The following is a 24,678-nucleotide window of genomic DNA, read 5'->3' as shown; positions in this document are numbered from 1 at the left end:
ATGAAACCCCATCTCCACTAAAAATTAGCCAAGCATGGTGGTGGGTGCCTGTAGTCTCAGCTACTTGGGAGGCTGAGGCAGGAGAATCACTTGAACTTGGGAGGTGGAAGTTGCGGTGAGCTGAGATTGTACCATTGCACTCCAGCCTGGGCAACAAGAGCGAAACTCTGTCTCAAAAAAAAAAAAAAAAAAAAAAAAAAAAGTTAATCAGGTATTTAGTAGGTCTGACGAGCAGATGCAATCCTCCCCACCTCATGGAGATCTGGAGTTGGTCTTCCTAGAGTTCATAGTCTAGTGCAGGGGTTCCCAACCCAGGTCCATGGTCTGTTAAGGAACCAGACCTCATTGCAGGAGGTGAGAGGCAGATAAGCCAAAGAAGCTTCATCTGTATTTACAGGCACTCCCCATGGCTCACATTACCGCCTGAGCTCCGCCTCCTGTCAGATCAGCCAGGGCATTAGAGTCTTACAGGAACGCCAATGCTATTGTGAACCACCCAAGGGAGAGATCTAGGTTGCACATTCCTATGAGAATCTAATGCCTGATGATCTGTCACTGTCTCCCATCACCCCTAGATGGGACCATCTAGTTGCAGGAAAACAAGATCAGGGTTCCCACTGATTCTATATTATGGTGAGTTGTATCATTATTTCATTATATATTACAATGTAATAGTAATAGAAATAAAGTGCACAATAAATGTGATGTGCTTGAATTATCCGGAAACCACCCCCTGTCCCATCTGTGAAAAATTGTCTTCCACGAAACCAATCCCTGGTGCCAAAAAGGTTGGAAAGCACTGGCCTAGTGGATCTGCTCTGACCAATATAGTAGCCACCAGTCACACTGGCCATTGAGCACTTGAAATGTGGCTAGTCCAAACTGAGATGTGCTGTACGTGTAAAATACACATCAGATTTCAAGGACTAGTACGATAAAAGAATGTAAAATGTCTCATGGGTAATTTTTATATTGGTAGCATAATGAAATAATATTTTGGCTGAAACATAGTAACGACTTTATTCATTAATGAATGAAGAAACTGAAACGTACTATTAAAATTAATTTCACCTGCTTCTTTTACTTTTTAAAATGTGGCTCCTGAAAACATAAACTTTCACATATGTCGGGCATTATATTTCTATTGGACAGTGCTGGCCCAGATGAGAGAGATTTTGCAGATTATGAAATATTTCTATTCAAATTTCTTTCGAAGGTGCTTTAAGGCAAAGTTCCTTGGAATTCATACATGCCAATGAGGTATTATTCTGATGGGTGTACAGTATTTAGAAAGTTATCTTTATCATCTATAGATTAAAACTCAAAGTTAAACGCTTCTATTGAGGTCTTAGCTGGAGAAACAGCTGTGAAGGTACCAGACACGGAAGCAATGAGAAGAATCTAAAACTTACAATCTAAGACTAATAAAGACTGTGCGAATTAATGTCGAAATCTTCCAAATTTCATGTTGAATTATTTTTTCCTCCTAAAGCTAGAAACACTCAAAATTCCGCATTCAAACAAATGCTAAACAATCAGGGGAGAGCTAAGAGAAACCTAATGGAAAATAGTCAAGAAACGGCATCTGGGGCTCCCTTGCAGGCCGGAAGCTCTGGGCTTCCCCTGAACTGGAGCCGGCTCCGAGCTCGCGAGGGTGCAAATGGCTCGAGAGCCGGAGCCCGGGAAGCGCCGCCGCGCCGCGTTAGGGGCGGGGGCCAGGCCCAAGCGAAGCATTGCCCGTCGCCATGGCAACGGCAGGAGCCGCAAACTGCCGGCGAGCCGGGCGGAGTGAGCGGACTCCGGGGAGCAGCCGAGGGCAGGGAGCGGCGGCGGCGGCGGTGGCGGCGGCGGGGTCCTCCCTGCACCTGGGGACCGCGGCCAGCGCGCTACGAGTCTCCGCGGAGCGCCGCAGCGCAACGCCATGGACAAACTGGTACTGTGCCCGCTCTGGCCACGCGGCCTCCACGCCGTGCCGCCGCGGCGCATGCGCGGCCGAGCGGCTCGGGGCTCTGGTTTCCGAGGTTGGCGGCAGCGGCCAGGGAGGGGCTCGGCTTCTGGTTCGGGGTTTTCAGAGTTTGGGGGCCCAAAGCACGTTCTTGACCTTTTGGGGCTGGGACTGCTGTTTCTGGAGTTTTACACGTTTTTTTCTCCAGGTGGTAGTTGTCAGTCACGCCCACCAGGGCGCCCCAAAATGCAGAACGCACTAAGTTCAGGGACTTCCTCCTCTTCCTCTTGATGCTAGAAAGGCCATTGGTTGTCTGCGACGTGGACCTGAGTCACCTGTTGTCCCATAGCGAGCATCAGAGAGATCCAGGTGTGACAAAGCTCGCTTTTGTGTCTGTCGTTTGTTGGCTCTTACCAGCTCTCATGAGCCTTTGTGTTTGCACAAAAGCGAATGTTTAGTTCCCCTGGAGAGAGGGAGGGGTATGGTGTGCAGAGAAAGCCCCTCTGGGTGGGTTCTCTCCGTCTCTCACGTTTGCCTCGGTGCGCATCGGAGCGGGTGCAGCTGGAAACTCACGCCGTACAGTTAAATCAGCTTTCATTTCATTAGTCTGGCTCTTTTTTTTTTTCAAGTGAATATTGTGGAATGAAGAATAATCCAAGTACAGTACTTGTTTTTGCATTTATCTTCAAGGACGATTGCATTCATATATATTTTCATCAGGTACACTATAGTCATATAACTATTATGCTAATCGATAAAATATGCACTTTGTTATGATTTTAAAGATATAAATTTATACTCATTGAATTAAGAGCAATGTATCTACATTATGCAAATAATATTTCAGCATTTTCCTCCTCTCTGTAAATATTTACCTTGCTCAAAATTGGCTTTTATTCTTGTGTGCATCCTTTTATGGTAGACATATATTAATGTTCTTATTTTCATATAATTTACATCATACATACTTGGAATTTTCACTATATTTTGTGTTTATTGAAGACATACTCATTAGCTCTTTTTAGTATTTCAAGTGATTGTTCTCATTTTCTGTCAAAGAAAATGGTGACCCTAAAATGACAGACGACATTGTTATTTCTAATACCAATAAACCAATGACTTTTTTAATGTCTTAATTTTAAATCCGTATGTAATGCAATCTTACATAGATTTACCAAGTTTTCCCCTTGAAGGATATAAAGCATGGCTATTAACTTTCATCTGGGTTCTTATATTTTATTAATTATGCTTGCTTTCAGGTTTCAGCACTATGCTCTTTGCCTCTAATTTTCTCTTGGTCTGTTCAAGTTGAACATAAAGAACTTTGAAAATTACCAAATATCTCTTATTTAACTTCCCATTGTAAACTAGGAAATTAAATTGATATACCTCTTTTTACCTATTAAATTTATAAAGACCTCTCCCCTCCCTCCAAGTGTTACTGGAAAATGTTTAATAACATGGGAAAATGTTTACAATTAATGAGTGAAGAAAGTAAATTATTGAAGCAATAGGTTCCAATTTTATGAAAATAAAAGCGGTATATAAATATATGGAAAGCAGAATAAAAGGATATACAGCAAAATATTGATACTGATTATCTCTGGCTAGTGGCATTAAAGAGGATTTTAATTTTTTTATTTTTAACATTTCTATAATGAATATACAGATTTTATACATACATAATTTATAGTTAGAAAAAAATTTTAAAGAATAGTGACCTCAAAAATGTATGCACAACATTCTTCTTCTAAGACACACTTAGCATCCTTTGGTAAATATTTTCTGTTTTCTATTCACTTGGTTCGCATGTTTGTTAACACTGTTTTACAACTCTTGCTCTCCCCAGCTAAGTAAGCAATCCCCATTTTACTTAAGTTGGAAGTATGGTGGAAGGTGGTAAATGAGCAGGTGCAGATCAAAGTGAAAACCAGCAACCATGAAACAAACCTGTGGCTCAGCCCTCTGTTTCCTGTACTGCTTGATTTTCTTAACCCTCATCATTGGCACGTTAGTGCCCCTAGTCCAAGATTGATTTGGAAAGGATTTTGGTAGCCCTAATAATTTATTATCCATTCTGTAAATATGGATTTTTGTGGTTATATTATTTAGAAAAGATAGAAGCAAATAGACCCTCAAGCAAATAGAAGGTGTAGAAATTGTTGCATCCCTGAAATGTGACTTTCACAGAACGTTCCATTCTCACAGGAAGACAGGGTCCCTTGTGTTTCCCCAGGTGCCTGGTAATAGTGTGGCTGAGGCGTGTCTCGGTATTGGGAAAAGGATACAATGAGTATGGCTATTTGGAGGAATTGGTTCCTGATGCATAAGAAATGCTAGGAGGAAGTTTACCTGTTACATTTTCTCCTTTAGTCACGCTAAGCTCTTTCCTGGCACTCACCAGAGCGGCTGTTTATTTATACCTCTGTTCTGTTTGCATTTGGTTTACTTATGGCCTTCCTTTTAACAGACAAAAAAAAAAAAAAAAAAAAAGAGTCAGCAACTGCTCACTCATTACTTTGTTTACGAATAAAAACCAACGGCTTCAACTCAAGAGTAAGTTACCTGTTAGGGATATTTGTATTTCCCAGACTGTTGAGTTACAGTCCTGCCAGGAAACCAGCTTCGAGACAGGGCATGGATCAGTTTGTCCTGTCCTTGCAGGGGCAGGCCCGGCCACGGGCCAGGCCCTGTGAGTGAGGTGAAGGGCATAGAACTGGTGGAATGAATGCTTTCTTTTTCTATTTCTCTCTCTCTAGAGAAAATGCTTAGAAAGTGAAGCTGGAGTTGAGAAAATGGTATTACAGATACCTGGGCAGTTCAGTTGAATTCAGTAAATACTTATTAAGTACCTACTATGTTTGAAGTACTGTGGAAAGGCTGTGGGGAATATGACCTTTCTTTCTTCTTTTCTTCCTCCATGTTTCCTTTCTTCTCCGCCTCCGCCCTCCCTCTTTTTTTTTTTTTTGAGACACAGTCTTGCTCTGTTGCCCAGGCTGGAGTTCAGTAGTGCAATCTGCAACCTCTGCCTCCAAGGATTCAAGCAATTCTGGATTCTCCTGTGATTCTCATACCACAGCCTCCTGAGTAGCTGGGATTACAGGTGCCTGCCACCAAGCCCTACTGATTTTTTGTATTTTTAGTAGAGACGGGGTTTCACCATGTTGCCCAGGCTGGTCTCGAACTCCTGGGCTCAAGTGACCCACCTGCCTCGGCCTCCCAAAGTGCTGGAATTACCAGGCCTGAGCCACCGCACCTGGTCACCCTCCTCCTGTCTTCCTTCATTCATCTCTTCTTCCCTCTCTCCCTCCCTCCCTTCCTCCCTCCCTCATTTATTCCTCTTTCCCTCCTCTCTCCCTTCCATCTTCTTTCCCTCTCTCATTTCTTCCTCTTTCCCTCTCCCTCCCTCATCCTCTTTTTCCTTCTTTCCTTCCTTCTAAAATACATACTGCATGCCTTTCCTCCCCTTCCCCTTCCCCTTTCCTTTCCTTTCCTTTCACGGATTCTCCCTTTATTGCCCAGGCTGGAGTACAATGGCGTGATCTCGGCTCACTGCAACCTCTGACTCCTGGGTTCAAGTGATTTTCCCGCCTCAGCCTCCCGAGTAGTTGGGATTATAGGCATGTGCCACCACACCTGGCTAACTTTTGTGTTTTTAGTACAGACGGGTTTTTGCCCTGTTGGCCAGGCTGGTCTCGAACTTCTGACCTCAGGTGAACTGCTCACCTCGGCCTCCCAAAATTCTGGGATTACAGGCCTGAGCCACTGCACCCTGCCTACATACTGCGTGCTCTCTGACAGACCTTTTTTTCAAATTCCCCTTTAGGACCCTGGAGCTCTCCTAACATTCATTACACAATTAATGATGCTTCCCCTCTTTTTTGTGAGGACCAAATGAGATGAACAAATTGTGACTGCTGCCCACTGTTTTTGGGTATCCTACAGCAAGATCAGTGGCCTGCCTTCCAGGAGATGGAGTCAGTGTATTGAGAAAGGAGAGTGCACATGTGATAATTGTCAGATTAATGTGAGGAATCTATCCAAAGCTTATGCTATTTTAATATCTATTTAATAGAGAAAGCCTGCCATTGTACCTATCCCAGATTGGGTAATAGAATTATGGGATAATAGAATTATGATCAGACTCCCATAGGTCATCATTTCTCCTCTGAGGAGGTAACACCAAGAGTCAGAATATGAGAACATCTTTCTTTTTTGAAGCAGCTTCCACATTGGGCCAGCAGGGCTTGGCTGTGGGGATGTGGCCTCAGCTCTGCATCCACCCCAGGGAGTGGGTGTGACTTTTCTGGACTGCTTGGACCTTGGGAAAAAAAAATAAAGTCATACTCTTGGAAGGCTGAAAGCTCTGTGGATCGTTTCTGAACACTGTTTCGCCTGTTGGCTACACAATGAAAGAGCCAGTGGTGTCCGGAGATGTCCATCTGATTGTTCATTACACAGAAACCAGGCAAGGTCTAGCTCGGAGAATGGCGTCATTGCTGGCTCTGGCAGTGTTCCCCAAAGGAAGAGCGACTAAGTACCAGGAACTGTGTTGGGGCTGAGGATATGTCAGGGAAGAAACAGACGAGAGTCCTCGCCTGGGTGGAGCTGACAGCCTTGTGGGGCTATGGAGAGGCCATGGAAGGCCTGGTCCACAGCCAGAAAGAGACCAGGAGAGGCCAGAGGAGGAACAGATCCGTCCAGCCAGAAGAAATGATCTCTGAGAAGACCCAAGGCCATTGGAGGCTCGGAGTGGAGCCCATTGTGGAGACAGCAGCAGAAGGCAGGAGGAGATGATGCTGTAGCCAGAGCCGAGGACCAAATAGGGCCTGGGGGATCATCAATAAGAGAGAATAAAAAAGACCAAGCCCTCCTATCAGCCCACAGCACTTGAAGTTTAGTAAAAGGACATCAGCATTGTAACTGACAAGGCAGGTTTTGGTAGGTACCACAGCTTAAGTGCTTACTATGTGTTATGGGCTGAATTATGCCCTTTCCAAGTTTGTACATTGAATTCCTAAATCCCCAGTACCTTAGAATGTATTTGGAGATAGGGCCGTTAAAGAGGTAGTTAAGGTCAAATGAGGTTTATATGTGTGGCCTCTAATCCAATATGATCGGTGTCCCTGTAAGAAGAGATTAGAACCCAGACACACAGAGACTGAGGGGTGACTACGTGAGGACCCAGCGAGAAGGTAGCCATCTGCAAGCCAAGGAGAGAGGCGTCAGAAGAAACCAAACCTGGATCTTGGACTTGTGGCCTCCAGAACTGTGAGAAAGCAAATTTCTGGTGTTTAAGCGCCAAATCTATGGGATTTTGTTATGGTGGCCTGAGCTGACTACCCTACTGTGCTAAGCAGTTTGTCCAGAGCATCTCAGTTAATACCTATTATAGCCTCGTGCTGGTATGTAAACTGGATTTTACAGGTGGGAAAATTGAGGCTCAGAGGTTAAAGCTCAAGGTTGGCTCAAGGGCACGGAGCAAGTATATGTCAGGGATGAACTGAAACTCAAGTCATTCAGAGCGAAGGCCCGGACTCTTGCCCACTTCGTCTTTTTGAATAGTGGGTGATGGGAACACAACGCCAGGGTTGGATGTGGAGAGGTGTGGGGAGGGAAAGAAGCAAGACGAAAGGTGTGGGTCTGCAAGGGGAGTGGGTTTGGAACAGGGGGCTGCAGGAATCAGGACTTGAGGAATGGAATAAGCTTCCCTGGGAGTGATCCCCACGAGGCTGAGTCTCTTGTCCCTGCTGGTTTTGCCTTCTGGCTGCCTCCTTCATCCTGCCAGCCCTGTCCACCTCTCGGGTGTGGGACGCCCCCTCCTGCCCTGTTTTTCCATTTCCCCTCCAGACTCATTGTCAGCCTCTTCCATGCTAGAAAATTATCTGTGTGTTTTTGTTCATGGAGTTTTGTCCTTTAACACACAAAGCTGATTCTGGATGTGAATTTAAGATGCAAACTCCAGCATATAAGGAAGAAAAATAAAACATCACATTTTTGGTCTTCCAAAGAGTCTTTTACCAAAACTTATCAATCGATTGTGCAAGGATGACGTAAAAGGAACACAGGTGCTGCAGTTTGAAGATTTTCCTCATCAGCTGACGCAAGTTAGGATGTCCCAAGTCTGTTAACCCCTCAAGGAGCTGAAGTGGTGTGAATTTCTGGACACAGGCACAACAGCGTTCAAGTATGTTGTTTGCTCAGCATTCTGTGTCCAACAAACCTTTCTTATTGTGCTCCTGTAATGTTGAGGATAATGAGATGAAAGATGGACAAATCCCTGCCCTCAGGGAGGTTAAAACTGAGCTGGAAGAAACAGGCCATTTCAATGATTATGTGAAGTTCTAGGTTGGAAGCATTCACTGGACTGTTCTAGTCACAGAAAGCTGGAGAACAGACTCCTGCCTGCGAGAGTCAGAAGAGGCTTTTCTGGAAGGTGAGGCTTGAGTTGAGACTAGATGATAAAATGGAAGGTAACTGTGGCGAAGGGGAAGAGGCTGGCAAAGGAAGAGAGGGCTTGCCACTGGTGGGCTACTGAGTGGTTTGGTGCAGCTGGAGCGGCGGAGAGTCATAGAAGGATGTTGAGGCTGAGGCTGCAGAGGGACTTTCGAGTCCCGCCATGAAGAGGCTTGTGTGCTGAGTTTTGGGACTTATCCTTAAAATCTCAGCTGCATTACTGAGTACCATGGTGACCCTGGAAGCATGTGCAGGATGGTTTGGGACAGGATGGGATGAGAGAGGGAGAGACAAGTTAGGAGGTGATTGCAGAAATCTAAGGAAGAAAGTAATAAAGGAGATTGAGAGATCTCAACCTATCATTTCACAGTTTAAACCAAAGCTCAGAGAGATTAAGTCAGTTTCCTAAAGTCACACAGCTAACGAGCAGCAGAACCAATACTAGAAAAGAAAGATGGAAAGGTAGTCATCATTTCTGAAGGCCTGCCCTGTGCTAGGCACGCCACACACCTGTGCAGTTTCCTTTCACCTCACTGAGTAAGTGTGGTGGTTTCATTTCAATGATGAAAATGCAGAGGCTCAAAGAAGTTAAGTGGCTTGTCCGAAGTCAGACAGCTTGTAAGTGCAGTGATGAAACCCAGACCTTCGCACCACAGCGTGCTGCTGCCATTGGGTAGTGATAACTTTTGCAACGCAAGATGCATTATTAATAGGAAAAAGGGAATAGAGAAGGACTCCTGGTTCTTTACTCCTAGGCCTTTCTGACTCCACATTGCTTGGATTTCAAAACAATTCTGTTGTTTGGTACTCATACCTTTTACCTTCTTTCCCCTCTCTGGTTTAGGCAGCAAAAGCCTTTAATTAGCTAGCCCGCAGCTCATCAGAGAAAGGTGGCTGTAACTGGGCTCTCCCTTTGCTCTCCACGTGGCCTGACATTTCCCAGGGTTCTCCTCTCTTTTTCTCTTTCAGATAAGAACAGCTGGGCCAGGAGGACTCTTGACCTAGATTTGGTGGCCCTGTTTCACAATAAAAGATAGTTAAACAGACAGGAAGCAGCTAGATTCGAAGCATTTCTTTTCAAGTGAAAGAGGAAGTTCCAGAAAGTTGGAGCTTGTTCTTGATGTCATTGCTGCACAGCAGATTACTCCCAAAGTTAGTGGCTTGAAATAGCAATGATCATTGTATTCTCTCTTCCGATTTCTGTAGGTGAGGAAACTGGGGAAGGGATGAGTTGGGTGGTTCTGGCGTGGGGGTCTCTCCTGTGGGGCTTGGGAGGCTGGAATAGCTGGGGCTGATCCAGCACCTCTCTCTCTTTGTGTAATCTCAGGCAGCTCCACGTGGTGTCTGCACATGGGTCACTTGGGGCCTGCTCCCAGCAGGGTGGCCTCAGGGCAGCGGGCTGCTTTCATGGTGGCTGAAAGCTTCAAAGAGAGTATTCCAGAGAGCAAGGCTTGGTTGCATCACTTTCCAGCCTTGGAAGTCACTTCCGCTGTAATCTATTTGCCAAAGCAGTGACATTCTCTCCTCCACTCCCCATTGAGAAGTGGAGACCCCACTTCTCTATGGGAAGAATATCAAGCTCACACTGAAGGACCAGCATGTTGGATGGGATGTTTTTGTGGCCATCTTTGGAACTTCTGTCTGCCTCAGAAGTCATGAATGGAGTATGAGAGAGAGGTGAGAGGGAGGAACGACTAATTTGTCTTCTTTCTGACCAGGGCTAATGGTAATCTCTTAAGTGGCTTTTAATTTGCCATTAGGTCTTACCTACCAAAGAAGTCAAAGTACTGCTCACATTGTAAGTGAATCTCTATTATTCAAATCAATACAGGATGAAAAATGCACATGCATTTTCTTCACAATCAAAAAACAAGAAATGAAATTCTCCCAGGCCCAAACTTTTTTGGTAAGGGAATATTTATTATCAAATGGAAACATTTTTAAGAATTTTATATGTAACTCTGATATTTTCTTCTTCAGATTTATAATTAATAGCAAGAATATAATTTATAGAAATAGATCAGTTAGATTAATTTACTGCTATTAAGACAAAATGAAAAATGACAAGAGTGATGTATTTCTATTATTAGGTGACAATCAGAAATGCCATAAAAATGCTAGTCATTACAAACAAAACCTTTTTGCTTCAAAAGTTCTAGGTGCTGTATCAACTGGAACTTTAAGTTGTACATTCTTTTGTTTATCAAAAAAGACATCTATTGCTCAGTTTTCAATTAGTATTATAATTGTATTTTCTTTAAAATGATTTTGTTCTTATAAGCACAACTTACAGTTCTTTGATTTCTGCAAAAGTGGCTTTTCTGAACAAATATAAATATATATTTATTAATAAAAAATAAGTACAGTTGAAAGATTATATCAAGAAGTAGATCCTAAAATTAATTAAAGTAAGGAAAATCCTTTTAAAAAAGTAAACTCAAATTCTTCTGTTAGACATTGCAAATTTCTGGCATTAGTGGGAACTCTGGTCTGCTAAACAAAAATACTTATAGATTTTTTCAGCTACTGTGTGTGTATATCTGTGTATTTTGATAATATGGTTCTATATTTATAATGGTAATATCTTGGTGATAAAACATTGTTTACAAAATACTATTTAATTGTTTTGCCAGACAAACCAAATAAATAAACTTCATTTTTTTTTTCTCATTGAAGTTACTAAATTTAGTCAAGTTGATCTGGTTTTAGAATTATGTAAACTCGGCCTCAAAATTTTTCCAACTTTTTGATATTGTCATCTTTAAAAGTACATTTATGGGATTAATTTTTAGCCTTAGAAAAAACATAAAAACATCAGATAGCCAAAAATCTCCCCAAACATAATGATCTGTTCAGATGTGCACCCATGAAAAGATAGACATATGCACTTCACTAGAAATATGCATCTGAATTGTTTTTTCTAAATGATTTTTTTCAGTATTGTACAAATAGCCAAAGATATTAAAATTCCTGGCCTGGCGCGGTGGCTCACGCCTGTAATCCCAACACTTTGGGAGGCCGAGGTGGGCGGATCACGAGATCAGAAGATTGAGACCATCCTGACAACATGGTGGAACGCCATCTCTACTAAAAATACAAAAATTAGCTGGGCGTGGTGGCGGGCGCCTGTAATCCCAGCTACTCAGGAGGCTGAGGCAGGAGAATCTCTTGAACCCGGGAGGTGGAGCTTGCAGTGAGCCTAGATTGCGCCACTGCACTCCAGCCTGGTGACAGAGCAAGACTCTGTCTTTAAAAAAAAAAAAAATTCACACCAGCAGAGAGTTGGATCGCCATTGGGCTTGTTCTTGATTCTAGCTTTGATGGTGCATGAACTGTAGTGGGCTGAGTGGTGGGCAGCATCTGCTTTACACAATGTGCTTAGCTGTCTGTATAGTGTGATTGGTGCCTCAGCTTCTCTTTTGCTTCAAATTTTACCAAACAAAAGTCATCCCTTTCATCTAGGCCGGGCACAGTGGCTTATGCCTGTAATCTCAGCACTTTGGGAGGCTGAGGTGGGCGGATCACGAGGTCAGGAGATGGAGACCATCCTGGCTGACACGGTGAAACCCCGTCTCTACTAAAAATACAAAAAATTAGCCGGGTGTTGTGGCGGGCGCCTGTAGTCGCAGCTACTTAGGAGGCTGAGGCAGGAGTATGGCATGAACCCGGGAGGAAGAGTTGGCAGTGAGCCGAGATCGCACCACTGTATCCCAGCCTGAGTGACAGAGCGAAACTCCGACTCCGTCTCAAAACAAACAAACAAACAAACAAACAAAAAAACTAAGTATCTTAAGGGAAGATAATTGTATTACTTTTCTTTTTTTCCAACTTTTATTTTAGAATTAGGAGGTAGGTGCAGGTTTGTTACAGAGGTATATTGTGTGATGCTGAGGCTTGGAGTATGAATGAATCCTTCACCCAGGTACTGAGCATGTTACCCAATAAATAGTTTTTCAGTGCTTGTACTCTCCTTCTGTCTCCCGCCGAGTAGTCCTCCATGTCTGTTGTTCCCATCTTTACGTTCATGCGTACCCAATGTTTAACTCTTACTTATAAGTGAGAACATGCAATATTTGGTTTTCTGTTTTTGTGTTAGTTTCCTTAGGATAATGGCCTCCAGCTGTATCCATGTTGCTGCAAAGGACATGCTTGCTTTCTTTTTAATGGCCATGTAGTATTCCATGGAGTGTATGTACCATATTTTCTTTATCCAGTTCACCACTGATGGGCACCTGAGTTGATTCATTGTCTTTGCTATTGTGAATCCGTGCTGCAGTGAACATACCAGTGCATGTGTCTTTTTGGTTGATTGATGTATTTTCCTTTGGGTATATACTCAGTAATGGGATTGCTGGGTTGAATGGTAGCTCACTTCTTAGTTCTTTGAGAAATCTCCAGACGACTTTACACAGTGGCTGGCCTAATTTACATTCCCATTCTAGTAAGCATTCCCTTTTCCCCGCAGCCTTGCCAGGATCTGTTTTTTTTTTTTTTTCTTTTTTTTTGGCTTTTTAACAAAGCCATTCTAATGGGTATGAGATGGTATTTCACAAGTAACTCCATTAAAATGTGGGCAGAGGACATGAACAAGCACTTCTCAAAAGGAGGCATACAAGCAGCCAACAAACATTAAAAAAATACTTGGCCGGGCGCGGTGGCTCACGCCTGTAATCCCAGCACTTTGGGAGGCCAAGGCGGGCGGATTATGAGGTCAGGAGATCGAGACCATCCTGGCTAACACGGTGAAACCCTGTCTCTACTAAAAATACAAAAAATTAGCCAGGCGTGGTGGCGGGCGCCTGTAGTCCCAGCTACTCGGGAGGCTGAGGCAGGAGAATGGTGTGAACCTGGGAGGCGGAGCTTGCAGTGGGCCAAGATCACGCCACTGCACTCCAGCTTGGGTGACAGAGTGAGACTCCATCTCAAAAAAGAAAACAAAAAAAACTCATCCTAACGATCATGAGAGAAACATATTCATTTTCTAGGGCTGCAGCACTAAATTTTCACAAACTGGGTGCCATAAAGCAACAGAAACTTACTTTCTCACAGTTCGGAGGATAGGAGCCTGAAATCCAGGTGTTGGCAAGGGCCGTCCTCACTCCGGAGGCTTTTTCCGGGCCTTGGTCCCAGCTTCTGGCGGCCCCAGGTGTTCCTTGGCTCCCAGCTGCGTCACTCCAGTCACATGGCTGTTTTCTCCCTGTGTCCTCACATTGCCTTCCCTCTGTGCTTGTCTCTGTCCAACTTTCCTCTTTTCAGAAGGACACCAGTCAGACTGGATAGAGCCCACCCTAGTGACCTCATCTTAACTTGCAAAGACCCTATTTCCAAAGAAGGCCATACCTTGAAGTACTGTGGGAGTGGTTAGGGTTTCCAAATATATTTTGAGGGGACACAGTTCAACCCATAACAGTACGATGATGCATGAACCTATTATCAGTAATTTCTCTGTTAGTGTGAATTCTTTTTTCCTTTAAAATACGTGATAAATTGTGTTTTAATCTAAAAGTCAAAACCTCAATGAGGTATTACCACACACCTGTCAAAATGGCTATCATAAAACAATAGCAACAACAGAGGGCGAGTACTGGAAAGACGGGGAAATCCCGGAACCCTTGCACGCTGTTGGTAGAAATGCAGAATGCTGCAGTTGCTACCGAAGACAGTATGGAGGTTCTGAAAAAATTAACCAATACAACTACCAGATGATCCAGCCACCCCTCATTTCTGGATATTTATCCAAAAGAACTGAAATCAGGATCCCAAAGAGATAGCGTTCTCATATTTATTGCAGCAGTATTTACAATAGCTAAGATGTGGAAACAGCCTAAATGTCCATCAACAGATGAATGGATAAAGAAAATGTGCTATGTACGTACAGTCGAATACTATTCAGTTTTAAAATGAAGGAGATTCTGTAATATGCAACAACCTTGAAGAAGTTAAGTAAAATAAGCCAGTCCCAGACAAATAATGCATGATTCCACTTAGGTGAGGTATCTAAAATACTAATTCATAGACGCAAGGAGTGGAATGGTAGTGACCAGGGGCTGGGGGAGCAGAAAGTGGGGAGGTGTTAATTAATGGGCATGCAGTTTCATTTAAACAGGATGAGTAAGCCCTAGAGATCTGTTGTACAATGTTGTACCTATTGTTTGCAATAATGTATACTTGAACATTTGTTGAGAGGGTAGATCTCATGTTAAATGTTCTTACTACGGTAAAATAAAAATTTAAAAAGTAATTAATGGCAGGCTGGTCACCATGGCTCATGCCTATAATCCCAGCACATTGGGAGGCCAAGGAAGGCAGATCATTTGAGGTCAGGAGCTTGAGACCATTCTGGCCAACATTACTAAACCCCGTCTCTACTAAAAGTACAAAAATTAGCTGGGTGCATGCCTGTAGTTCCAGGTACACGGGAGGCTGAGGCAGGAGAATCGCTTGAACTTGGGAGGCAGAGGTTGCAGTGAGCTGAGATTGAGCCACTGCACTCCAGCCTGGGTAACAGAGTGAGACCCTGTGTCAAGAAAAACAAAAAACAAAAAACACAGAAATCAATGGCCATGGGGAAAAAGGAAAAAAAATTCTCAAGCAATATGAATGTGTGTGCAATTAAAAGCATGTATTTATCCCAGCCCTGCCCACTAGCTCCCTTACTAGAAATAATCATTTCAAGAGTTTTTTGGACAATTTTTGTTATCCTCTCAGAAATATGCTAGGCATTTTAATTTATAAAATGGAGCTGTTACTTTCCTCATAAGATAATGTTTAGAATAAAATGAGTCAGTAAATGTAAAATACAAGGTGAGATAAGGTACTTAATAAAAGTTATTCACTTTCCCAACTCAGAATGGGTAGCCTAGAGTTGGGTTTACACTGGAGCTATTTAAGCTTGGCTTTCAGGGCCCTTCACTTACATGGGAAGGGCCAAGCAATGTGTTCAATGTGCATATGTTTTTGTAAAATCTGCAAAAGTAAAGTTCTATGGTTTGAATGTCTGTGTCCCTCCCAATTCATGTTGAAACTTAATCCTCACTGCAATAGTATTAAGAGGTGGGGCCTTTAAGAAATTATTAGCTTGCGAGGGCTCTGCTCTCATAAATGGGAGTAATGTCCTTATAAAGGGCTTAAGGAAGTCTGTTAGTCCCATCAACCCTTCCACTATGTGAGGTGCAGCAACAAAGTGCCATGGATGGAATAGAGAGTGAGCCCTCACCAGACACTAAACCTGCCAGCATCTTGATCTTGGACTTTCCAGCCTCTAGAATTGCGAGAAATAGGCCAGGCATGGTGGCTCACGCCTGTAATCCCAGCACTTTGGGAGGCCAAAGTGGGTACCGTTCACCTGAGATCAGGAGTTCAAGACCAGCCTGGCCAACATGATGAAACCCCATCTCTACTAAAAATACAAAAATTAGCTGGACATGGTGGCACGTACCTGTAGTCCCAGTTACATGGGATGCTGAGGCAGGAGAATTGCTTAAACCTGGGAGGTGGAGGTTGCAGTGAGCCGAGATCAAGCCATGGCACTCCAATCTGGGTGACAGAGTGAGGCTCTGTCTCAAAAGAAAAAAAAGGAGAATTGTTAGAAATATATTTTTATTATTTATAAATTATCCAATCTAAGGTATTTTGTTACAGCAGCCCAAATGAACAAAGACAGAAATTGGTACCAGAAGTGGGGTGCTGCTGTAACAAATACCTGAAAATGTGGAAGCAGCTTTAGAACAGGGAAATGGGCAGAGGCTGGGAGAGTTTGGAGGAGCAGGCTAGAAAAAGTCTGCATTGCCATGAATGGAAATAAAGGCTAATTCTGGTGAGGGTGTAGAAGAGGAGAGCTGTAGAAAAAGCCTGTATCTTTTTAGAGATTGCTTAAGTGGTTGTGATCAGAATGTTGGTAGAGGGGGTATAGCTCAGGAGTAGAGATTTGACTGCAGAATGTTGGTAGAAATATGAACAGTAAAGGTCATTTGATGAGGTCTCAGATGGAAATGAGGAATATGTTACTGGAAACTGGAGGAAAGGCCATCCTTATTATAAAGTGGCAAAGAACCTGGCTGAATTGTTTTTGTGTCATAGTGTTTTGTGGAAGGCAGAATATTTAATGGAAGAAACCTCTAATCCAAATGTTGAGGATGTGGTGTGGCTTCTCTTGACTCTTATAATAAAATATGAAAAGAGAGAAATAAATTAAAAATGGAATTTATAATTAAAAGCGAAGCCGAACCTAAAAAGTTGGAAAACTCTTAGCCTGTAAAAAGTGAGAAAACATGTTCAGGAGAGAACACCATGGATGTGGCTCCACTAGGGCCACCCCTCCAAAAGAAACAAGTGGTAAACCTTGGTGGTATCCTCATGCTAACTCTGCAGGCACACAGAGTGTATGAGCTGTGGGGGAATGGCTGTCTCCACCTAAATTTCAAAGGATACCCTGGAGAGCATTGAAGTCTGGGCAGAGAACTGCTGCAGGGGCGGGACCACCGCAGAGAGTTCCCAGTAGGTCAATGTCTGGCAGAACAGTGGGGTTGGGACCACCACAAGGAGCCTACATTAGGGCAATATCTCTTGAAGCTGTGAGATTGGGGCTGCCCCTGAGATCCCTGAATTATAGAGCCATCAGTGTGCAACACCAGCCTAAGAGGGCTGCAGGCACAAGACTCCAACCGTGAGAGCTGCCCTGTGGGCTGTGCCCAGCAAAGCCATGGGGCCAGACTGTCCAGAACCTTGGGGGTCCAACCTCTGCCCCAGAGTGACCAGAAGGTGGGAGATGGAGTCGCTTTAAGGTTTAATGTTGTTTGCCCTGTTGAACTTTGGACTTGGTCACATCGTGTCACTTCTTTCTTCTTTCCTATTACTCCTTTTTGGAGGGGGGATGTCTATCCTGTGTCTGTCCAAAATTGTATTTTGGAAGCACATAACTTCTTTGATTTCATAGGTTCACATGAATCATACCTTGAATATCACTCACTTCTGATTTAGATGCTATTGATATGAGACTTTGGACTTAGACTTTAAAGTGGAAGTTGGAACCAGTTCAGAGTTCTTTTGGAACTATTGGGGTGGAATGAATGTATTCTGTATGTGGAAAAGACATGAATTCTGGGGAGCCGGGGGGGGGAAATGCTGTGGTTTAAATGTTGTGTCCCTCCAAAATTCTTGTTGAAATGTAATGCCCAGTGCAATAGTGTTAGGAGGTGGGGCATGGAAGCATGTGCTCCGTACAGGAGAGACTGCTTATGAAATGCACGAGCCAGAAAGCCAGTGTATGAGAGACACCTTTAATCATCAGATGTACCCAAAGTGGCATATTGGAGTCCTGTCAACCAAAAACAGAAATTTTCTCCCGTCAAGGCTATTTCTGATAATGCGGTGATACAGCTGTAAACACACCATACATTTCTTCCTTTATGGTAGGAATTGTACATAATAGGCTTTATCAGAATTCCTGTGTTTGTAGGGTACAAATCTGTAAACTGTACTGCAAACAGCCATACACCTCTCTGTGAAGTTGTGTGTTTTTTGCATTCCATCTCTCCATTATAAAAGTCAAGTTCCAGTCAACTCTGCTGAAGGAAGGACTAAATAATTTTTGTATTCACTCTGGAAAATATTACCAAGTTGTTGAATAAAGAGAGGGCCAAAAAGTTTGTGGCCCAAATCATACCTATATATCTATATCATCTATATGTATTATCTGTCCATATCATCTGTATATTTGATATGGAAGTCCTTCAGGAAGTTAACTAAAACATTTTGCTGCTTTTTTTAAACCTGGATTTTGTGTTGTTTAAAAAAATTTGTAATTTGTTGTATTTTGTTTTTTCTTTCTAAATACATATTCACTTTAATACTTGGTTTTGTGTTCATAATTTTCTATTCTCTTTCTTAATATGGACCCCTCAGTTTGCATAAGCCTCAGGCCCCACTCAATCGAGATTCAGGCCATGTAGGCCTAAGTCAGTTGCTACTCTGGTGACATGGAAGCTCATGCAATGGAAGGAGGGAAACAGGAGGGAGAAACAGGATACAAGGATGGAAGAAAAGAGCTAAAGATTAACTTTGCTTTCGTCACAGTTATCCTGAAGGCTGACTTTGGGGGTTGGACATCAGGGCGTTGTCTGTAACTGGCCACTGCTGTGTATGTGGTGCACTGTGTGTGGCAACGTGGGAGACTTAAGACACTGAAAATAGGGCACTAGTTCTCAGCCTCCTCATTGGGAAGACAAGCTTGCCAAGCACTGCTGAAAAACCTACACAAATGAAATGAGAAATGAAAACCAACTCAGCCCCAAAACGCATGTGGTTATTATGGCATGAAATGCATGGGAAGGGTCATTGTGGGGTGTAGTCTCAAATTGGGCTCTGTCAGCCACCCCAGGTCCTGTCTGTGACAAGCTTGTCACTCTGAGCTCCTGGAACGGGTCTTCTGGCTTGTGTGGATTCTTGTTTGCTGAAACTCGTGTGTGATGGGTGGATCCTGCTGGAGACGGATTGTGGTAATGAACGCAAGCAGCTGTTCCCAGTGAACCTAAGCAGGCGAACAGCTAGCCACGCAGGCAGAAGAAATTTTATAGGCAAATGCGGTAATGGCAGTAGACAAATTAGGTGAGCAGCAATCTGAGCATCTGTGCTGAGAACCAAGGGAAGAGGTGGGTGAAGAGCTCTCAAATTGAGGCCATTCATCTCCAGCCAATTTGTGGGTTCTCCTTCCATTTAAGCTTATGAGCAGAAGAGACTAGTCGACCTGTGGTATGACTCCTTTATAGCAATACTACTGAAGAATACGATAACCTTATTTTCTGTGTCATGTCAGGCTTTGAGTGTAAGTAGTTGTGTCAGGGTTTAGGTATCTTTTCGTATCAGAAATGCATAATAAGTCATTTTATAACAGGATTCTACTCTTTTATCTTTGTTCTTCATGGACAGGTTATTTTGCATGGTAAGACTTTAAGTTGCTTATAGTAGTAATTTCTAAGGTCTATGTTTCTTGAATATATCTACTGTTGGCCTTTACAGAATGATGCTTGTACTCCTCTAGGTCGGTGTAAATAATTCATGATCTCAATGGCAAAATGCCTTTTTGGGGAGGAAATTGTCTTTGCTTGTTGGGGACTGGGGAATCTCTGGTTAGGTCATGAGAGAGAGGAGATAAGACCTGGGGGCAGAGGCAGAGTGAGCATGGGGAATGATTTATAGCAGTGCCGCCATCTTAGGGCCGGCCGGTGGGTGACTGAAAGGCAGAGAGATGGCGGCGTGCGGGAGGATGCGCAGTGGGAAGCCTGCTGGCGGAGGCTGGGATGCGTGCGGGGCCGGAGTCATGGGAAGATCCTCCGGGTCAGAGGTGAGCAGAGGACAGCCTGACAGCAGGCATGCCTGAGGCGCACCTGGAAATTGCCTTCCTCCTTCCGACCTCTGAGGAGGTCTGCTGTCTTCACAAGCCACTTTGTCACTTCATGGAATTTGAGTAATGGACTGCATTATACACCTGGTTCCCCCAGAGGAAGGTCACAGCTGGAGGTGATCTTGCACCCTTAGCTCCCTGGAATTTGCTGAAGTCTTGGGGAGGGTGTGGAATGTGTGTTTGGGTCAGATTAATCTCAAGAAGCCAGCACATTACAACCGATTTCTGGGTTTATCATTGCGTGGGCCATGACTGTACAGTAGGCAAGCTGATTCCACAACCACCCACAAAGCCAGTCTCTTTTTATAGTTGTTCTCATGCATGTGAAGCTTTTTTGGAAGATGGGATATAGGATTCACTTTATTTATGCCCTAAAGCTCTTAAGGAAACACCTATGATTATGTCTAACTCAATGCTGAGCATATAGGGCAATTTCACTTACGTATTAACTATGTGAGCATTTCATGACTCTAAATTCTATGTAATCTATATTTCTTTTTCTTGTTTCTTTTTTTTTTTTTTGAGACGGAGTCTTGCTCTGTCGCCCGGGCTGGAGTGCAGTGGCCGGATCTCAGCTCACTGCAAGCTCCGCCTCCCGGGTTCCCGCCATTCTCCTGCCTCAGCCTCCGGAGTACCTGGGACTACAGGCCCCCGCCACCTCGCCCGGCTAATTTTTTGTATTTTTAGTAGAGACGGGGTTTCACGGTGTTAGCCAGGATGGTCTCGATCTCCTGACCTTGTGATCCGCCCGTCTCAGCCTCCCAAAGTGCTGGGATTACAGGCTTGAGCCACCGCGCGCGGCTTGTAATCTATATTTCATTATATTTGTAATTGATAGTATGGTGGGGTAGAATATATGATTTTTTTTTAAGCTGGTAAATCTCAGAACCTTTGGGTATTCAGTCCCCTTTTCCCAGGCTTGCGTAGACCTAGAACCTTAAAAATGAGAATCCCTCCAAGCCACTTCATTTATCTTTAAAATATGTTCCACCTCCTTAAAGAGAAAATTTAGAGACAGTAATAAAAACGCAGAGTATTTAACTCCTTTCTGAATGTGTTGAGCATCTGCATCATGATTACGTTTGTTCATTAACTTCATAATGACTTTGGATCCTAATTTTATCTATGTTAGAATTCTGCATTCTCCATTGGCAAGCTAAGCACGCGTGGACGGGCATCACTAAGGAAGAAAGTGGATGCCCATTACCTCTTCATTGAGGATGTTAATCATGCCCTCTGTCTGTGACTTCCCATTGCCCTTTCATTGGCTTATGTTTAATAGCTGCAGAATATGCTTTAAGGGTGTTAATGAATAACAGAAATAGATTTCCACTTCTCAAAAAAGAGCTTTGGTGTTTCTGGGACTAATTAAGGCATCTGAAGAAGTAACTGGGTCACTGCCTGGCAGTCTCTGTAGTGATGATTGGTTTAAGAGGGGAGAGGCTGATTAAGCTTCACCTTGGGATTTTTAATTATGTCTTGGTAACTGTATGGAAATCTACACGCAGTGAATTAATAACTTAAATCTTCTTATAAAGATTTAAAAATGGCCAATAATGAATTTTTACCTTTTTGATCTCCTTTTAGTATTGGGAAATAATGACATTAGAGGAGAGTGGAATACCAATCACTCGGTAGTTGTTCATTAAATATGTTATGTAAGTACAATTCCATTACAAGGGAATCCCCTGGATATGAAAAATGTATTTTTGCAGTGGAGTTTCTGAAAACTAGACTTTTAAAGTCAGGTTTTTAGGCCACTGGCACCAAAATGAAATAAAACAGGGCCCAGCACATCACTAGTAAATTAGGAAGTGCAGAGAAATCAGGTTAACATTTTTATCCATTTTGGTCAAAGCAAAATTAGGTACAAATGACCTTTACAAGACAGTGATACAAAAATTCTGAAAAGAGAGATCCTGGGCTTTCCTTCATTCTCATTATTAGGTCTATCTGTTTCTGAATTTCTTAACTGTGATTTGTGGGATTTTGTGGGTGATCTGGCGCGATGGTGGATTTTTCTGTTGGGGTTTGAGGCCTTGATGGGATCAGGATGCTTGTGGAGGAGATGGAAGAATCAGTCAGTTGAGGCAGAAGAGTGAGATTTTGAAGAACAAGACTTGGCATTTGCAGTGACATGAATAATATTATTTTAAGACAATCTAATCCTTGACTATTTAAAATATACTTGTTCAGTGGAAACTGTAAGTCCAATGGGCAAAATGAACCTTGACTCATTCCCTGTGAGTTTGCAAAGCTACTTTGCAGCTCTTTAGGTTTTTGTCTTCATCTCTTGTCTAGTACCAGCTTTATTTATCTGAAGATTACTTTTTAAAAGTTTGTTCATTCTGTTCCGTGTACTGGAGGATTTGCTTCATGCTTGTTAGAGATGACACTCAAACTTCCTCACAGAATTTAATCCTGACCCTGTTTTTCAGGGGTAGACACATTTATCTCTTTCGCAGATGGAGATTTTTGCCTAAAGTCTGTGTTGAGGGACAGTGAAAAAGAAATAGTTCTCTTCTCGTTTTTAGGCTACATGGGTTTTCAAGATATATTTGTATTCCCTTTCTCAACATGTAAACCTCAGTCATAGGAAAATGAAAGGCTCCCACTCACACCTGCGTTCTGTCTTCACCTCCTCCCTCCTTTCTCCATTACTCTTCTTTCCTCCTGACTCCTTCCTCATCCTTGTATACAATCTCCTTCTCCCCTTCCCCCTCCCCCTCCTCCTCTTTCTCCTTTTCCTCCTCCCTTCTCCCCTGTGCCTCCCCCTCCCCCCTCCTCTTTCTCCTCCTCCTCCCACTTTTCCTTTCTTTCGTTCCCCTAATCCCTATCCTTGGCTCCTTAGGTCTGGGTCTGTCTGACCAGCAGACATTCAGTCCAAAGGGAATGATTCAGCCCATGTCTTCTTTCTCAACCCAGTACTAAGCAGGGCAGCCGTCTTAGTCCACCTGAACCGTTTTCTTTTTTTTTGCCTTAGACCTCAATGGACTTAATTTGTTGCCTTTCAGTTCTCTGGTCTTGAAGGAGAGACATTTTTTAAATAGTGCAGACTAATATTTAAGGTTTGCTATACTCTCAGCTTAGGCATTTCCCCTTTCCCTCTTTTTACAATGTGGTTTTCTTTTACCTAGTTAAAAAGAAAAATTAGAGCTTTCATGCCAGTCAGGTTGGGGCATGCTCTAGAGAGGCAAAGTCAAGACTTGCAACTGGCAAGAAGTCAATCCAGCTCCCGACACCTACTGTACTCTGAGAGGGGAAGCAGCCTGCAGGAGGGATTTTAGAAAAAAACCCAAAACTGCCTCTTATTTAAAAGGTGTTACTTGCATGTTTCTGGCTCTGTGCAGTTAATTTATTTAGGGTTAAATATTTCAATGTTATCTTTTTTCTGGTTACATTTTTTCTTTTCCTTTTTTTTTGGAGACAGAGTTTCACTCTTTTTTGCCCAGGCAAATCTTGGCCCAGGCAATCTTGGCTCACTGCAATCCCTGCCTCCCGGGTTCAAGTGAGTCTCCTGTCTCAGCCTCCTGAGTAGCTGGGATTACAGGCACGTGCCACCATGCCCAGCTAATTTTGTATTTTTAGTAGAGACTGGGTTTTACCACGTTGGCCAGGCTGGTCTAAAACTCTTGACCTCAAGCAATCCGCCAATCCGCCTGCCTTGGCCTCCCGAAGTGTTGGGATTATAGGGGTGAGCCACTCCTCCCGGCCCCCATTTTTTTTTTTTTTTTGAGGTGGAATTTCGCTCTGTCGCCCAGGTTGGAGTGCAGTGGCGCAATGTGGGCTCACTGCAAGCTCCACCTCCCGGGTTCACGCCCTTCTTCTGCCTCAGCCTCCCGAGTAGCTGGGACTACAAGCGCCCACCCTGACGCCCAGCTAATTTTTTTTTTTTTTTTGTATTTTTATTAAAGGCGGTGTTTCACCTTGTTAGCCAGGATGGTCTCGATCTCCTGACCTCGTGATCCACCAGCTTCGGCCTCCCAAAGTGCTGGGATTACAGGCGTGAGCCACCGCGCCCAGCCGCCCGGCCCCAATTTTTTGAAGTTTTTAGAATAGCTGTGTATTATTCTCTGGTGAGTCTCTTCCCTACTCCCATCCCTGCCCCCTCTCTTCTCTCCTTTCATCCTTCTTTCCTTCCTTGCTGTTTCTTTATGCTTTTAGTTTACTTTTTCTCATGTTTTATTAGTTAAGCGCACAGAAGCTGGAGCCGGACTTCCTGGGTCTGAATTGCCTCCACCACTCATTAGCTGTGTGACCTTGAGTAGGTCACTTAACCTCTCTGTGCTTCAGTGTTTTAATCGATAAAAACGGAGGTGGTAATAGTACCTACTTTGCAGGCCTGTTGTGAACATTGAGTCAGTATTTGTGAAGTGCCTGGTATAGAGTAATGCTAGTGATTGAAAATAAAAAAGACAAGTAAACCAAGGCAAAAGAACATTAAAAAAATCTGTAAACCTACCTCTGAGTCTCAGAAGTATTAATCACTATTAATAGTCTCCCTCTACATATATGTACATGTAAATTATTTATTACAAAAATTTAGTTTTTACAAAATTGGATCATACTTTTTTGGAACTTGATTTTTTTTTCATTTTACAACATATCATAAACATCTTTCGACTTAATTAAAATGCTTCTTCAAAACCATTTTTAATGGCTGCATAGAATTTCATTGTATAGCACTTCAGTAAATGATTTTATGGATTTCTTGTTGTGAAGCTGCACTTTTTCTTGTAAAATATTTCCTCACATGAATCATTAGAAAGAAATAGTACCACCCACTGTTGTTATCACGATATGCCTACACTTCACTTCCCATTCTGCAAGCAACCCGTTCCCCACTACCCGGCACTTCCTGCTTTTCTTGGGCCTC

General features: G+C 43.2%; 1 protein-coding gene across 1 annotated transcript in view; it reads left to right on the top strand.

Moving 5' to 3' along the window:
• The first annotated feature begins 1,836 nt into the window (after positions 1-1,836).
• The window catches only part of DNAH5 (dynein axonemal heavy chain 5), a 319,082-nt gene continuing 296,240 nt past the window's right edge, over positions 1,837-24,678 (top strand). The window contains exon 1 of the mRNA XM_026455694.1: positions 1,837-1,933. Coding sequence (XP_026311479.1) covers positions 1,922-1,933 — 12 coding nt within the window. The 5' untranslated portion in view covers positions 1,837-1,921. The remainder of the gene's footprint in view (positions 1,934-24,678) is intronic.

This window comes from Piliocolobus tephrosceles, chromosome 4 (assembly GCF_002776525.5).
Source record: "Piliocolobus tephrosceles isolate RC106 chromosome 4, ASM277652v3, whole genome shotgun sequence".
Taxonomy (NCBI): Eukaryota; Metazoa; Chordata; class Mammalia; order Primates; family Cercopithecidae; genus Piliocolobus; species Piliocolobus tephrosceles.
This window is presented reverse-complemented; position numbering and strand designations above follow the sequence as displayed.